The sequence below is a fragment of the Dromaius novaehollandiae genome, chromosome 11, assembly GCF_036370855.1.
Source record: "Dromaius novaehollandiae isolate bDroNov1 chromosome 11, bDroNov1.hap1, whole genome shotgun sequence".
NCBI classification, from domain to species: domain Eukaryota; kingdom Metazoa; phylum Chordata; class Aves; order Casuariiformes; family Dromaiidae; genus Dromaius; species Dromaius novaehollandiae.
In genome coordinates, this window is record NC_088108.1 from 6,291,390 (window position 1) to 6,309,294 (window position 17,905).

General features: G+C 42.2%; 1 protein-coding gene and 1 long non-coding RNA gene across 6 annotated transcripts in view; one reads left to right on the plus strand and one right to left on the minus strand.

Annotated features, from left to right (window-relative positions):
- The window catches only part of CHRDL1 (chordin like 1), a 45,452-nt gene that overhangs the window by 21,541 nt on the left and 6,006 nt on the right, over window positions 1–17,905 (plus strand). For 3 of the 4 annotated variants that reach the window (XM_064518134.1, XM_064518131.1, XM_064518132.1), the window contains exons 5-9: window positions 6,917–7,062; window positions 8,087–8,180; window positions 11,998–12,065; window positions 13,412–13,586; window positions 16,955–17,149. In XM_064518134.1, coding sequence (XP_064374204.1) covers window positions 6,917–7,062; window positions 8,087–8,180; window positions 11,998–12,065; window positions 13,412–13,586; window positions 16,955–17,149 — 678 coding nt within the window. The remainder of the gene's footprint in view (window positions 1–6,916; window positions 7,063–8,086; window positions 8,181–11,997; window positions 12,066–13,411; window positions 13,587–16,954; window positions 17,150–17,905) is intronic. The other variant, XM_064518133.1, reaches the window with a different exon arrangement.
- The window catches only part of LOC135329539 (uncharacterized), a 78,376-nt gene continuing 75,213 nt past the window's right edge, over window positions 14,743–17,905 (minus strand). Inside the window, exons 3-4 of one of the 2 annotated variants that reach the window (XR_010391009.1) lie at window positions 16,912–17,045; window positions 14,743–16,418 (exon numbers count right to left, since the gene is read on the minus strand). This is a non-coding gene — a long non-coding RNA (uncharacterized LOC135329539). Of the gene's footprint in view, window positions 16,723–16,911; window positions 17,046–17,905 lie in introns of both variants that reach the window. The other variant, XR_010391008.1, reaches the window with a different exon arrangement.

Genomic DNA, 17,905 nt, shown 5'->3' on the forward strand with positions numbered 1-17,905 from the left:
ATGCTCATGATCTGCACATTTTCAAGAACTGGGTTTTATTTCAATGAAGATTCTTCATAACTGCTCTTTATATGCTGCTTCCAAGTAGTCATCCTACCATTTAAAATGCCAAATTTAAAATCCCCCCCAAATGCCATTTTAAAATCCCCAATTTAAACTGCCAAGGCAAGTATTGTGGTCTCACACGATGTTATGTTGTTGTATTTGGGATGCCCTGATTTCCATACAGAAGCAGCATGTGAGGATGCCTGTTAGCTGGTGCCCAAAGACAGTCTCCTGCGCCAGGATACAACCTTGAGAGCTTTGAAGTACCCGTTCCAACAAAACTGGCTCTCCCAGTTGTGCTCAGGAAGTAGCACAGATCGCTGGGAGCACACGGGACTGTGCAGGAGCGATGTCAGTGCAAACAGCTGCCTCTGAATCGGAGCAGGACGCAGCTCCGACCTAGTGACGAGGTCCCAGAACCGCTCCTCACTCGCTTGCTCTGCACATGCTTATGCTCTGTGTAGATTCAGCAGACGTTTCACAAAATCCTCTCTGGATTCAAATTCATAATCCATCATCCATCTACTTATAAAAGACCAGAGAGACTATCTGCAGAACAGCTCCCAGTATGGTAGGTTTCTTAAGGCATTAAACCTCGTGATTAATTTCATATTGTTTAGCACTTGATTGTTTTTACAAGGGTGGTTCATAAAACAGACAAACTGCAAAACCCAAGCCAGGCTGAGTGCCTAGTGTTTCTGCTCGATGTTAAAAGCCCCTCTTTTTCAGTAAATGACACTAGGTGACTCTGAATGTTGCAGTTTAAAAATAGCTTCTAAGTCAGCAAGCCAAGAGTCTGTAGGATTTTTTTTAAGTGATCTTTGCCAGATGTTCTGATATTAAAATAAGCAATAGTGAGAGTGTTAAGGAAAGTACAAACAAGAACAGCCAGAGTATTGTACAAGAAAGTACCTGAATAGAGATGCAATAAAAATCCACAGCCCCTTACCCTGGTGCTGTGCAGGGTCCTAACAGACAGTACCAAGAGGTAAGCAGAAGCACAACCTTTGCCTTCACGCCTTCCTTGCCAAACCTGTACAACCTCCACTTCAGGAGGACACTGTTACCACTTCTGTCTACTCCTAGATCAGTAAAACTCAGCACAGTAACTTTGAGAAAGCCAAGCTATTTGGCCTCATTGTCCACAATGGCTAAGGCCACCCAAAAGCAATGGATTTTCTTGTCTTGAAGGTCAGACTTCACGTAATAAGCAGTAACTTACTAATTAGCATGCTGTGATTACCCACTGATTCTGAGGCTGCTTTGCCAGCCCGTGAGTTAGTTAGAAAGTGTGAGCTGTTTGTTAGCTATTGCAGCTGAGCCTCCTGACTTCACCCCAAAGGATCCAAGTTGAAAATTTCACTGACTGTAGTAAACTCTGGATCCTGAAGCCTTTCCTCAAGTCACCCTTCCGTGAAGCTCTCCAAAAAGCTAGTTTGCCCTTAGCCAGTTACTGTTTTCCCCTCTCCACACAGGAATACTTTTACAGAAGTTACCACTGTTTCAAACACCAGGAACTGCCAGTGGAATTTCTCTCGGCTGTTCAAGGGATTAGTTGCAGATAACTGCTGCTTTTCTGCTCCATATCCAAGTAAGGGTAAAGCATCTCAGGAATAAGCTTTTATAAGAATCCAGGAAGCAATACAGTTATAAACAGAAGAAGCTAAATGATGGTGTTTTCAAAACTGACTGTGATCCATGAGCATGGATGGCATCAGTGGCTCCCCAGAGCCTGGAAGCCGCAGCAACCAGGGAGCCCTGGGCTCCTTGGCCAGCGTGTGTGTACGTAGCGTGGTGGCCCTCAAACCTTGCACCATGGAAATCTCAAGTTCTTGACAGACCGTCAGGAAGCCAGGCAGGTTTCCATGAAAAATCTGTGATTTGAGGAAATTCCACTGAACCAGAAAATTTCCATAAAACGCCTGTGGTTTATCGAATCCATATCTAACACTGTTTTGTCAGAAACTACCAGGAAGGCACCTGCTGCCACTTCGCACTACGTTAGCACCCCTTCATGGTGAACTTTTTGCCATACTGTTTCTTCACACCCCTTGTCAAAGGGGCTAGAGTTCATGGAATAAGCGAAATATAGTAATATGCAATTCTATTTTGGGGGAAGTTTCATATCAGGTCATACTGTAGATCTGAACTGATATAAATCTTGCTTGTCCAGATCAATAGTTCCTCCTAGGACAAGCTTCCATTCCCTCACACATAATCTTAAGCAAAGAGAGTTACAGCAGGAACCTAGGCTAAATTCAGAAGGAAATCTTTCTATTGACTTCAATAAGGACAGGATTTACCTTGCGCATATGGTAAATCAGTCAAAGACTGCCTAGGTAGACTAGTGGTGGACAATATCCCAGGTCTGGAAGAGAAGAATACTTGTATATAATAATTCAAGGATAGTAGCCATAGTCTCAAATTGCTTTTAAAAACAAAGATTATTTGAAACTAATCACATTTTTGATGCAGTTGTATTCTGTTGCCTGTTTGTAAAACCTGAAAGATTTCTTCATCCATGTTCAATCTTTAAAGCTACTTACAGGATAAGTTCAAATCCAGAGCAAGTCATGTGCTAAGCTGAGGTTGCACATCTTAGCCCCTTGGCATTACTTAATGTTAATGTTGTTGGTGATAAATCAGTGCTATTGCTAACTCTTGGTCTCATCCTGATCCCCCTAAAATCACAGGCAAATGTAAGTAAGCACTGCTTATCATTTTCTGTAGTGAAGTCTGAGCCCTTAGAGAAATACCAGCCCCAGAAACAAGGCTACTTCCTTTTCCATTGATGCTGTAGTATCTTTGGCCTATATGTTTTATATTGCTTCTACTGATGTGCTGTGAATGCCAAAAAGAAAAGCTCAGATTGAACCCTGTTAATTAAAAGGATTTACACAGATGGTTTGTCTGGTACTTTGCATAGGCAGCAAATTAAAGCAATGTTACTCAGCACCATTAAAATGCCAGATAAAGCTTTGGGAACAACCCTCATTAGGAAATAAGGTTTACAAACAGCGACTTTGAGCAATGCAGTATATTTGCAGTTAATTAATCTGATTCTAACATAACTTAACTGAGGCACAGAATAGTGCATGCTGATATGAACATTAATGCCAAGATTTTTCAAAGTTGAAACCTGGCACTTACTAAAACAATCCACAATCACTCTAATTTCACATTCTACAGGAGAACATGATATCATGAGGGAGTCTGAAGTCCTCTAATTAGGTATGATTTAAAGAGCACTAGAAAAGAAACCAAGGCAAATCCTAGTTGTAGAAAGGCAACTTGTACACTAGCAAAGAGAAAGAGAGAGACAAATTGCACCAGACAGAAGTTATATATAGATATGCAATATAAACAAAGCTTCCTTGCAATTCTAGACAGATACTGTGTTTGCAGAGGATCAGCTGCACTCTCTAATATGTTGTCTCTAATATATCATGGTATATATTTTCTTGCAATAACAGTAATGTGGTCTCGATTCTGAAACCCTCTTCCAAACTTTATTTTATGCAATCAAATAGCCCCATTCAGTTCATGTGCTAAAAGATAATCATGTGCACAGGTATGTGCTGCATCATGATCTAAAATAATATTCCCTGTGGTGGAAACTGACTTTGGTTATAGTTATTACATCAAATAAGCCTTATTCCCATGATAGGCAGATGTACATCTGTTTTGGGCTATATGTTACAATTTATCTGTTGTAGGCCTAACTTCTATGATCAACTTTAAAAGAAATACAGGTGAGGAAAACTATTTGCTGCAGGGTTGCATGGCCAAGCAACATTTTAGTAGCTCCATTTAAAATGAAAGCCTCTCTTCACTAGCATCTGCTGCAGAGTTGGACAAGGCACAGTCTCTTGATGTTACTTTTGTTACTGAAAGATCTTCCTGGGACAAATAATTCCGTTCCCACCCAAAGTGCCATTTAGAAAATTCACTATCAACCAGAATTCCATTACGTCCCTCCTGGTTCTCTGCTGATTTTAGATGGCCAGACTGCATCGTCTTCAGACATGTTTCTCATACTCTCATTTAGTTTCCTATCCCTTCTCTGTGAGACCTACAAGGGTCTCAGAGAGAAAATTATAGTTATCAAGGAGTCCCTCTATTTTTCATGTAGGCCCTAACATTAAGCAAACAATGCAGCAGCAGACCTTGAGCTGCTGGCCTGAGCTGGTCCACAGCAAGCCATCTGATTGCTGCCTAGCCTCTTCCTCCATGAATAACCCAGCAATCTAAAGCATCTTCTTTTTAAGCAGGTTAGGAGATTCATGGTGATCACTTAACCTTGGTTATGGAAACCAAGGCAGAAATCGGAATCAGAGTGAGCACTGGCTATATAAGAAATGGCAGTTTTCTCCCTCTGCTGCCTACCTTCCTTTCTTCTAGCTGGAAAGGCAGCAATGGTTGCCTCCCAGCCTTGTGTGTCTAGACTCAGCTGTGGTAAGCTAGGGCTAATCTCCTGCTGCTTGGGATCCTATAGAAACTCTGCAATAGTTCAACAGTCCCATGGATATTGGGATAAAAGTAGAAACATCATGTAAACAAAAGTTTCACCACCCTTCCATATTTGGAATCAACAATTTAAAGGCATTGGGGGATTTCATAGTGATTTCATTGAGGAATGTTACATACCAAGATAAATTTGCAGTAAAATTTATTCTCTTCATCAAATTCTCTGAAAAGTCCCGATGAGCTTTTCAAGCACTGGTCTTTGCAAGCGTCAGTCCATGAGCCAAACACTGTCAGTTGCTTTTGGACAGGCATTGCATACAGGCATAGCAATGTCCTGCAGAGGCTGCATTAACAGGCCCTCATATCCAGGCAAGAACTATCTCTATTCTCCTTTCATTTCTCCTTTCATTTTCATTTCTCCTTTCATTCGCTTTCCAGTTCTACTGCTCTTCCAATTGCCTGAGGTGCAGGGGGATAACCAAGGGTTTGGCAGTCTATGCCAAACTGCTTCTATGAGGTGATTCCCAGAAAGCCCAAGGAACTGTGGTGACACAACTTTCTGGAGGAGGCAGAGTCCTGAGAAGTGCCTCTTTATTCACGTTCTCCAATATTGGTGCCTAATGCGACAGTAGCTGAATTTCTCACTTGTATCTCTTGATGATGACTTACACAAGATATGTCTTAATTAGAGAATACATCTTGCCATTCCAGAATGTGTATTACTAATAAACCATACAGAAAATGCTGAAAGCATTGCACTTCTATGCCAAGTACAGGTGCTGTTAAAGCTTCGTATTGTTTGTAAGATTTTGGAGAAGTATCATTAGACTCCTTTGATTGCACTGAAATAATGCTATCTCTGGTCACTCAAAGGTGGAAGTGCAAATACTATGTCTATCACCTGAAGAGAAATGAAATTTCAGTCAAGGAGCCCTAAATGGCTAACTTCACTTCTTCTGCTGTTCTCTGGGGCACATCAGAAGGTTCTTTGCGGACCTACTAGACCTTCAAATACTGTAGGATGTGTATGCTTCACAGTCAGATTTGACGTTTACCACTGAAAAGATTATTACTATTTGACGGTGCCAACATAAAAAAAATGCTTTTATGGAGAGCTCTGAATATCAGTGTTAAGCAGCAGTGCTTATCATCAGAAAACTCCCGCTCTTTTGCTTGAGCTCCCAGCTGAAAAACTTGCTTTCTCTGTTGGCACAATTTCACAGAAAAATCTCCCCATGGTTATCTGATAGATAGGAAAGGGGCTAGAGCAAAACCTGAATTTTCAGGTCAGGTTTCTTTTACATGAAGGCCCAAACCCACTAAACAAAATTTCAGCTGCATTCCTAGAAATCTGCGATTGGTGATTCTGGCTCCAGAGAACAAACACACCACTGTTACTTCCATGGAGCTCTTGTTCAAAATGCCTCTCCCCATGCTGAGATGCTAAATTCATGTGAATATAAATGTATAGTGCCAGAATCACAGCCCAATAAGTATCAAAGTGACTTACATTTTGTAGGTGAAGTATAATTCCTCTGCACAGTTTGTCAACTGATAATAGTTAAAACAGTGTAGGGGATGTTCTAACATAAGGTATGGATAGCTTTAAGTCACAGACGAAAATCTGATCCATGTGGTGCAGAGCAGGTTTCAGAGTTGAACTGACACTTTTTGGGTGGCTTTTGAAGTCTAAGTTTGACAGGTTTTGCCCATTTTGAAAACATCACCATAAACAACAACAAAATGTGAAGGCCACTGGGAACAAACATTTCCATGGAACAGTTTTTCTTGGGCCTGTTTGCTCCCGACGCAGTTCCTTCAGCAGTTTGGGTACCAGCAGGTCTGTGCCTGTGGACGGCATGAAGGCGGCGTCACGCACGCCCTATCATACAACCTGCTAACCCGCAGCTAAGGCTCCTAAGTGCTACCACACTACAGATCATTAGTAAAGTAATACCAGTCCTAAGGGGGGGGAAACAATGCTGGAAAAGGTGTTACTGACAGTGGGATTCTGTATATATACAGAACCTAATGCCTTCTTCATTAAAACGTGAAAAAACATATAATAAGTGGGCACATAACTGCACTTGCCTACCCTAGTAAGCAGCAAATGCTGTGTAACAGAGCAAGAGGAATACAGCAGCACGAGGCATGGCCCTCAGTGCTGGCGCTGCAGTTGATCACAGAAATCCTAAAACAAGTGGGACAGTTAACTCAAAGAATGAATTATTAATGTTCAGCAGAACAGCAGCTTGAGAATGTCACTTTTATTCTGTGGCATAACTAAACCTGTCCATTTCTAAGAAGCAAGATACATGGGGGAGGAGGGACGCTTCTCCTTCCCTGTACTCATGATGTTGCTAGTTGTCATGAACACAAAGTGTTCCTTTCCCATTGCTTCCAGAAGACTCCCTTTTCTCCGTAAGCAGCAAAATCACCGGGAAATCCTGCGAATACAATGGCACCACCTACCACCACGGCGAAATGTTTGTGGCGGAAGGGCTTTTCCAGAACAGGCAAGCAAACCAGTGTGCCCAGTGCAGCTGCTCCGTAAGTACCAGCGTTCGATAGAGCCGTGCTGTCTGTGCTTCGCTTCTCCTTTCTAGAGGACGGGAGGCTGACGTGTGAGGCACACCTAGCGCACAGCAGAGGCTGCGAACTGGGAGTTAGTGCTGAAGCTCTCAGGAGTGCTCAGAGCCAGTCTGCAGCACCTGGTAAATGCCAGGCCGCCTCTTACTAAAACACAGTGTACAAAGCTCGCCCTGTCAAGCGCCTACTGTGAGCGAGCTTACACTGCGCAGGCAGCAGGTAAAATATTGCCACTTGGCATATGGAGAGTATCTCACTTCAACCTGACGGGAAAATAGAGCACTAAGTCGCTGACTGAAACTAGATTCATTTGGGCTGAGCTGATAAGTAAAGAGCCCCACAGGCTGGCCCTGGAGAGCCCTGTAACCTGCCACCGGGCCACAAATCCGTCCCCGAGACATCGCCAGGTCAAGTGCAGCATATCCGAGCGGTCGCCCAGGGACGCTTCCGAGCGCCTGTCTGAACAAAACACCCCTCCCAAGCCAGCCAGCTCTCAGTGTGAAGTACTGCCGACTCTGGGCCGCCTCTGACCAAATCATCATACTCTACATTAACTAGAGATTTAACGGGCCACGTGCTGACGGGACTTTGCGGCTGAAGGTTTCAGTCAGTGGTAAGCCTTCCCTCCAGGTCGGTGGTAAGACACACCACAGGGACAGCGGGGGGGGTTAACTGACACCAGGTCGTTTTAGTCCCAACAACATCAGGCATATTTTGAGCCTAAATTCATTGAGGTTCTTCCTCCCCACCTCTCTTTTTTCAATCTCTTCCTTTTCCTGCATGTTTTTTTAAAAAAGGGACTTTCCTCTGTGTGACAATGAGCTAAAGAAATGCTATTCAGACTTGTCATTGGTCTGACATTCTGCTTTTGGATACTAGAGTGACATTTGGGTAAACATCAGTACATATATCTACGAAAAATGCATATACAGTACCATATGAATCAATGCTTCTCCTTCTAAATGCTCCTTGTGTTTACTGGCAGGAAGGGAATGTATACTGTGGGCTGAAAACGTGTCCCAAATTAACCTGCTCTTTCCCAGTTTCGGTTCCGGAGTCCTGCTGTCCGGTTTGCAGAGGTAAGTCCTAGGACATCTATAGAAGGACGTGGGTCTGAATTCACTCCTTCCCCTGTCAGACCGGTGCACTGTCGCTCAGGTCTGCAGGTTTCCCCTTTACTCACAATGCAGTGCGTGTGCGGAAATGAAACCTTGCATTCCAGCAGGGTAACATTGCTCACTTTGTTTTCCCAAATTGAAACAAGAAGAGAATGCACTGACGACAAAGTTGCATCCCCATAAGGAGGTAAATCAAGGATTCAAATAATGCATTGAAATAGTTGCCATTGCTCTGGGTAGGAAAGCTTTGAAATAAAAATAAGCCTCTAGCCGACAAATAACCAGAGCAGCTCTAGTTGTACAAGACACAAGAATTTCAGTTTATAGGATAAGGCCAATTGCTCCACTCTAAATTAGGTGTTAACTTACATTGAGATAGTGTTGGTATTTTACTGGTAATTGCATCTTAGATCTTGTACACGCAGCGAACTTGATTCTAGAGGTGTACTGCCAGCCTTCCCAACCTTCCTAAATGTCTAAGCCTACATGTCTGTCTAAAAGCCTATCTAAATGTCTGAGAATTTCTAAATGTATTTTATCTCACCATTGACACTGTGGCTTTTGAATCACCATCTCTAGGGTATCTAAGCACCTGTGGACATTTCTCAAAGATGCAGACAGGCACCTAATGGTGCTTCTGGTTTTCAGAAGTGCCACTTCATTGAGATGAGTGAGGCCAGGCTGCTTTGAAAATCTCTCCTGCTTGCATCTCTGTGCACCTGTGTCCTGAACTCAGTACCATTGAATGGTAAAAACAAGGAGTATTATATTGTCAATTTTATGATTTTGTATATGGTGCTAGAGTTTAGAAGCACAGACTAGCACAGTCTCACAGTCCCTGTCCTAAGGAGCTTACTAACTACACAGACTGGAGCAGAAGCCAGAAAGAGGGTACTTAGGGTGTATCAATGCTTAGCAAGGTGTGGTGCAGGGTGTCGTGTCAGCATGGTGCAGAGGTGGTAGAGCAGGCTTTGAAGGAGCACGTTCCTGAACGGAAACTGTGTAGTCATGTCAGTGCAGCAAGCTTTCTGAGCTACTTACCCTGCCAAGATGCAGCGCTAATTAACTGAAGCATGGCACCATGCAGCACCTCAGCTGATCTTTCTGCAGGGCAATGCTGTGTGCTGCATGAATACCTCAGCTCCATCAGAGTAAGGATGAGGACTTCTATGCAGCACTCCACTGTCTGGAGAAGACCGAGACTGTGCCTCATTCTCTGCTGCTTAGCCATGTTATTGCCCAGTATCTTCTTTACAAATTTTGAAACACTTCCCCAGGCAAACTGCTTTTAAAGCTCTCTGATCTCAAGCAGGCGAGGTGATAGTCCTGGCTTCCCAGGATGAAATCTAGTGATATACTGTTTTAAATTTAATACATTGACAGTTCAATTAAAGTAATCATCTGGTTCCTGGTATATGTCCCCTGACTGCTATTTTTAGTTCCTTGGGATGCCTGGGATAATTTTCTTTTCAGAGTGATATGGGTTTGAAACCAACCTGTTACAGTTATAAAAATTAAACTGACTTTCAAAGTATAAGACCTTAGCTATGCTGTAAACTAGCCTTATGCTGGAGAAATCAGTCACTTAAACCAAAGAGGTAGTCATTAAGGAAAACAAGCTCATTAGAAGTGTCTCCATTTATGAAGGTCTTTCTTTCTTAAAATGTATTCCACTGTTTATAATTCTTATACAAAAACCTTAAAATTATCTTTTCTCTCTTAACTAACCTTGTCCTTTTCAATGTGGCACAAGCTGTTTTATCTTGCCCCCTGTGATTCCTATGAAATGCAAACCTAAACAAAACGTCTGCATCAAGACACCAGCACAGCTTGTGGGGTGGAAACTGAGAGTCAATTCCTGTTCCCTGCATGGCCAAAAAATGCTACCATAATATATTCAGACTTGCTGAATATCCCATTCATTCCTCTACTACTGACTAGAGGAGGCTCCAAGCCCTATAGTTCAGATGTGAGTTTACATCAGGATCCAGCTTCCATTAAGTCAAGGGGAAAGCTCCCATAAACTGCAGAGGTAGAGGGCAAGATGACAATATGTAGTATGCAATAAAGTAGCAGATCCGTGATGGATCCGACTGAGTTAAATGTGACTGAGTTAACTCCAGGACTGGAGGCATGCCTGTATCAGCACCATGTCTCTCCCAAGCCAGTACCACACACTCCTCAATACTGAAGCTACCCTGCTTCCAGGCCCCAAGCTAGAGTCTGTGCATGGCACTGATCTGTGCCAGTCCTGCAAACCGCCAGGCCCATGATGTGGTACTGCACTGCATTCCAGTGGCAATGCTTGGCATGTCTGGAGCTCAGCTTTAAGCCACTAGTTTTTATCTGTGCCTATATCTGAACTTTGAGGCTGGGGAAAATTCCAAACTCAGCTCCACACTAAATGACTTCTCCTATTCTCATACAAATTTTCCAAGAATCAAATATCAATTCAAGTTCCATAGCTCATCTTATCAAGGAATATCTCTCAATATGTCTTTAAAACCTACTTAAACCACATTCTCTCTCCATCCGGAACTGATTTTTCCCTACTGTATTTTCTGCGGTGGCTCATGCTTCGTTATGTTTGTATTTATGAAGCTGTCTTTACCCAGAAAACAGCTAGACGCTGCTCCTGAACAGAAACCGAGGGGCTCTTCTTCTTTCCAACTTTCCTTTCCACAAATCACGTTTGGTTGTGAGGAACCAGAACCTGGCTCTGCGAGTCCCTTGCATGGATTCTCAAAAGCATTCATTCCTTCTGCATCACAAGCACAAATTGCAAGTGCCCTGGAAAATCCCATTCTCTTTTACAACACAAGTCAGAATGTCCTTACTTTTTTATGAATGTGCTTAGTGTTATCAGTCTTACTCTGCAGTATTTTATTTCCCTGTTTCAAAACAGTTGGACTGAACAGCTTATACTCCATACATGCAAATACAGGATCCTATGAGCTTAGATGGGATCCAGCCTCAGTGGGCCAATTTCTCATACATCCTGACATAACTCATTGCATGTACCTGAAACAAACAGCTTCTGCTTTTTGTTCAGTGAGTCATGCAATCAGCACGGCCATTATTTCTATTTATTAAATAGTCTATCGTTGACAAAGGTGTGGCTTTCATAAACAGATGACAGAGCCGCCCTGCTTCATAATCATATCTGGGAGATGAAGTCTGAATTATTCAATTCTATTAAATGAAGAACGAATAAGAAGGAAAAAAAACACATAAATATGGGGTCAGAACATTTGCAGCACAAGATGTGGCTTACTTTTTTCTTTATATATATAAAATGTAATGTTAGTTATTAATGGCTACGCCTCAGAGCCAACTACAAGAATGTAACTCTCGATTCAGTCCACAATCAAGTTACATGTCAACGGAGCAACAGCAACTGTGCCTGTGGGTTCCCTCAGCCCATGGTAGACAGAAGGTCACCCAGTTTGCCCTTTCCTTGTGAGCTTAGCTCAGTCGTGTCTCCTTGCCTTTGCCCAAGATCACACAGGCAAATGGTAGCTGGAAGTCACCTTGCCAAAGCATCTTGTTAAGCCACATAAATCTGATGGTAAACCTTGGTCCTGAGTTTGCAAGATACCTGGAAAGGGATCTTCCTTTAGGTCCGTACAGAATCCAGTACCATGAAACCACTTCTACACACAAATGCAACCTGCACCTTAAATTTAGCTGTAAAGCTAGGTGAGACTTCTCCCCTAAGTATTTCCCAAGACATTACACAAGTACTCCCCTAACTGATACTGTTCTGCTTCACATACAGGAGATGGAGAATTATCATGGGAGCACTCCGATGGCGATATCTTCCGGCAGCCAGCCAACAGGGAAGCTGTAAGTGTGATCCACATACATTTTCCTGTTGTGTTGTGCATGCCAGTACTTTGGGGAAAAAAGAGAAAAGGATGTTACCAGGTCTGACAAGGTATAAGAATATCTACTGCTTCATGCTGGGTTTTGTGAATCTAGCCCAAAACCAATTTCTTTCACTTCTGCAAACTGCTTAATAAACTCAACCTGTATTCACAAATAATTCTGAATGACAAACTCCAATCAGCTCCTGTGGGCTCTGGATTTGGTCTTTGTTATATATGCCACATGAGGATAATATTCCACGGTGTTTTGTGTGCTATACAAAAAAACGCACTGCTTTTAAATCATAATGACAAACACTTATTTCCCAGTTGATATATCCACATGTATATATTTACTTCAGGGGCTTCACTATTTCACCAGTGTTAAGAGTAACCATTAACAATTTATTCCATAAGAGAGGATTTTTATAAAAGCATTCAGAGAGAATATGAGGAGCTTTTAAGCATTTAGGGGCACTACCTAAACACATGAACCAACAGGTCTTTGGATTACTGAGAAGAACTGTGCCTTTCAATGTAGCTGCTGTAATACACACTCTCCTTTCATGCCCATGGGTATTTTGGAAAATAATTCTCTGAAAACAACCATAGTGTTTTTGCTCTAGCAAATACGCTGCACAGACTACCTTCTCCTGCAAATAAAATGAAACTTTCCAGTCTGCAAGCTCAGACAGTTTCTAGTAAGGCTTTGCTTAGTCTGTGCAAGGTTGGCTAAACCTGGCCCTAAAAGACAATGTAAAGCTGCTGCAGGTGAACAAGAAGCTGGACAGTCATTCTCAAGATGTGCTCTGCCACCAGATCCCCTGTACAAAGCAGATTTGGTAAGGGAAACTAGACAGCCTTATAATTCTTCTCACCTAATCCTACACATGAGTGAAGCAGAGGTCTAACTCTGAACTCTCTTTTAGTAAATGGAGGGAAACAGGCACTTCTGGGTTGTGATTCATCTCTTCCTGAGGTAGAGATCTACAACAGGTTGAATAGATCATGTTCTAAAAGTGCCTTTCTCTCCACTGACTTGCTTAGGGACTTTAGATAACCGACTTGGTATAGACATCTGCACTGACATACAGAGTCTGGTGTGATGAGTTCCAACTGTATATGCATAGGTGACTTCATTACCATAGTAACTATCCGCAAAACCTGTATGGCCTTTATTTAGTAAGGTGCCATCCATTATATTTAAGGCCTGTGTGATGATAGTGGCAACACACTTGTCTGAATTCAGCTTCTAGTGCAGCCTCTTTCTTCATGCTCACTGGAACAAGACATTTACTTTCCTGCCCTCTTTCTGTCTCCAAACAGAGACACTCCTACCATCGCTCCCACTACGACCCGTTGCCCAGCTCCGCTAGGCAGGCAGGCAGCGTTCCTCGCTTTCCCAACACCAGGAGCAACCGTGGAGTCCTCCCAGATCCCCAGCAAGCATCAGGAACAATTGTACAAATCGTCATCAACAACAAGCATAAGCATGGACGAGGTAAAGAGAAGTACTTTTCACACTATTACTCGGGGTGAGGTATCTGTCACCTATAGCTCTAAAAGACTTCCCAATACATACAGCAGAGTCTTGCAAATTCACACTGGTACCAAGAGGCCCAGTGCAAATCAGAAAGGTGAAAACCAATGAATTATTAAAGATGTGAAACCAGCTCTTGAGTGAGGTCCAAGTGCCTGCGCATACGACAGTTAGTGCCTTTCACTCTGCCTGGGCTTCACGCCCTCATGCTGCTCTCTGCATTACTTTGCGGGACTGTGCTGCGTAATGCTAAGAACTCATGCTGCTGTGACCAGGGAAGTCAGTGCTTTATGCCATTAAAGACAGCTGGCACCACCGGGCCTTTAGATTTGCTAACTGGTTCACACAGTGACTTGTCCAGTAGGAAATAGTCTGTTTGTGCTTGTTTTCTTTATATTGTCTCCTATTTTGTAACTTAAGTACTGGTAAACAGCAAGTGTTTAAACTGCCCCACAAATATGGGATCATAAAGCTTTGCCACGGTATCAGGAAGTTTGCTGCCTCCAAGGCGTAGTGAATTATTCTGAAGGCAGAAAATACCATGACTCCCCGACCTTAAGCTAGTTGTCTGAGACACTGGGATGCAGGGGATGCCTTTCTCCTCCATGGCTAGTGCTAGAAGGGCAGGCAGTTAGCCTAGGCTGGATGTCTGAGATGTAGCCAGGCAAAGATACTTAAGGTAATGAATCTCACTATAAGACTCATCAGTGCCTTCTGATGATACAATACAGGACACATTAGGTTATGGGGACAGCAGGACTTTAAGCCCATACATCAAACCTTGACCAGGCCATATTCCTGCTGCATTACAGGAAGGACAAAAACAGAGGGAAAATATCAATTCTCCAGTTAGTGGGAACAGCAGGTTTTGTGCAATAAGGAGGGTAGGATGCTCAGTTCCTGGTCACTGCTGTGGGTGTACTGAAGTGGACAGAGGTTTGCAGGAACAGGACTAAGAAGCCACAAAAGAAATAGGTGTAAAAGAGCATATGTAAAGAACAGCTATCCACAAATACCAGTCAGTATGCACTCAAAAACAACCCACAAAGAGTTAAAGCCCTTGTATTACGGCCAACTAATCTTTTAAGGTATTAACTAACAGAAGGAATGTTGGCCATAGGATCTTTATTATCCACCTGAACAACCATGAAAAAACATTCAGATCATGCCAGTGTTTTATGCTGAATCTAGGAGCAGGAATCTCCAGGCAGTGCAATATCTTTGACATGTAATTCACACATGAAGACATCATCAAAGCAATTTCTAACTGATTTGTCTCAGCAAATAAAAAGCATACAGACGAACAGCATATTTCTGGATGCCATATAGTAACAGCCAAAGCTTCAGACAGTCACTGCCCGGAGAGTGTCTGAGAGGTCCCCGTGACGGAAACCAGAATGCTGACCGTGTCTTTTCTTTTGTTCTTGTGCAATTAACAAGTATTTTATTAATTAAGGCACATGCCCCTCGAGACACATTTCAACAAGCTAAAAAGTAAACAAACAACAATTCTCCTGACATGCAAATACTGTGCAGTTACATGGATACAGATTTATAATTCTGAACATAAAGAGCACTGAAAACAGGGCTTCTGGGAACTGGAATGTGTGCTGTGTTTTGGCTTCTACTGGAGACTTCATCTGCTACCTCAGAGTACTTTGTTAATTGTTCTTTGTTTAACATATCTTTAAAACAGCGAGAATATATAGTTACGCAATATCAAGTGTTACCCCTTCCTTTGTCAGGGAGAAATCATAGAGCATATATGTCCATAAAGGATCAAGAAAACTCTAATTGGGGAAAAAATCTATATAAGCATAAACATAACCAATAATACATTATTTAAGCATGTAATAAGCCTGCTGAGCAGCTAACTACTTACCAGTTCTATCTCATTTATACTTGTTTTCTCTCATGTTCTGAGTATACAGATAACATTTAATTTGCTTTTATGTGAGAAACAAAACTGTTTTCCACTTTTAAAATAAAAGCAGGTCTTAGGAAAGAGTTAAAAAGTAGCAAATTATAAACCAAATGATAGCATAACCCCATGAAAGACAATACATTACAAAGAACACCCACCATAAATCTCAGTAACTCAGTAAAGTATAAGCCAGTTGGTCACATCTGTTACCAGTTAGATGTAAATTTCAGATTACAGATAAAAATTAAATTGCTTTTGAAAGTTACAGGCAAAATAGGAACATATTTTACAAATAAAAGCATTAATAAAAATGATGGCATATTAGAAGAATTGGAAATATTTACAACATACCCCAGCTTCACTTTAGTTACTTTTAGAAATCAGGCAGTGCCCTTTCTTTCACCTTGTTAGGATTAGTTTGCATTTTTCTTTGTGTTTATAAAATATTTAAAAAGAAAGAAGTAAGGTTTATAGGGCAAATGCAGACATGGTGTAAAATGATATAATTCCCATCAGCTGCAGGGTGACCCAAACTGGCTTCCACCAGGTATGGATTTTTTTCACTCTTATTTTGCCAGCTGTATTTCTCTCTCTCTCAGAGGCACTGATGAATGAAAATTTTGAGATGCTTAGATGCAGTTGGAATGAAATTTCATTCCCATATGCATCTTTTCATGTTAATGTTTTCTTATAATTCCAAAAAACAAACATCTCTACATACCTATAGACATATATATCTCCACAAAAAAATAAATCAGTTTTCAAAATTCTCCTGCTGTGCTCTGTGTGCTGTGTAGCAGGCAGTCCCATGTGAAAGCAATAAAAGTCCCAGGTGGCACTAATCCATTCAGCTGATAGCATGGCTCTCCCTGCAAAGGCAGTGTTCAGCTAATGGTGAGAAAAGTTGTGCAGATGGCTCGGTGGCAAATGTCATGATGCTGTCGGGTGCATATTTAATTCTAGAAGCCAGAGCCAGTTTAGCAGCTGTGTCCTGTATGTGGACTGAGATCAGGAAGGGGAAGAAGGAGTGAGTTTTATAAGCCAGGTAATGATGCACAACTGAAATGTGTGCACTGGAGAGGAGCTAGTCAAAAACTAGAATCAGCCACCTTCACTGTTCTGCTGAAATTAGTCAGGGACATCGGTGTCGGCAGAGTTGGAATCAAGGCAAAGCTGCTCAGAAAAGAGTGATCAAAGGCTTAGACTTTTAAGGGGCAAAACTCCCACTAAAGTTATCAAGCAGAGAAATGGGCCAGAAACACTAATAATTCGTAAAATAACGAATTATGTGCAGAGATACTGCTTTTAAAAAAGGTGCATGAATCAAACCAATATTCATGGGGGAGCAGCCAGTGAGCGTACCTTTTCCAGTTGTACTTTTTCTTCCTTTTCTCTTCTTTTGTAGTATGTGTTTCAAATGGCAAAACATACTCACACGGTGAATCTTGGCATCCTAATCTCCGGGCCTTTGGAATTGTAGAGTGTGTGTTGTGCACCTGCAACGTCACCAAACAAGAATGTAAGAAAATTCATTGTCCAGAACAATATCCCTGCAAATACCCTCAGAAAGTAGAAGGAAAATGCTGTAAAGTCTGTCCAGGTAAAACAAAAAGTTGATCGCAGACCACCTTCTTGCTGTGCATGCTAAGGGGCTTGACTCAGGCCTTCCAGTCACGATGAGGTCTAATGAAAATAGCAATAGCTGTGTCCGTCGTTCTAATCTGTGTGCAGGGAGAGCAGTGTGGGACAGACAGAGCTGTCCGGCCAGCCCTCCCGTTCCCTGCTCTTCTGCAGACGGGAGCCTTGCTGCCTGGGGCACGTATATTCTGATTGCTCACTGACTTTCCCTCTAGTGTTAGCATGACTTCTTGATGCTCATTTCCACAGAGAATATTACAGAGGCATACACAGAAAGTTCGTTACCCTCAGAAGACTCTCCTATACTTCCCCAGCTGCAATGCTCACAGAACAGTCAGATCACTTTCTGGTTTGCAAAGTTTGCATGGAGATACTGTCATTCCTGCTTTTCAAAACACCACGAGGATTCAAAAGCGCTGATTACAAAATGATTTGTCCCAATTATATAACTTAATCCTTGTGTTAACACAAATTTAGCATTATGTTTCTGTGCTGCACTAATCATTAAACTTCTGTGTCATTACTTAGTAAAATTAATGCAACTAATGAAAAACCTGCTAATCTAGTGGGTGGTCTGCCAAATAACCAGCCACATTGCATGTGATATAAAGGGCAAAGGAGTGTCCTATTACCCTTCTGGGCCTTTACACTTCTTTTCTAATTTGTATGGCCCATTCCTGTTGGTTTGGTGATGCATTGGGCAGAAATGCTCTGAGGA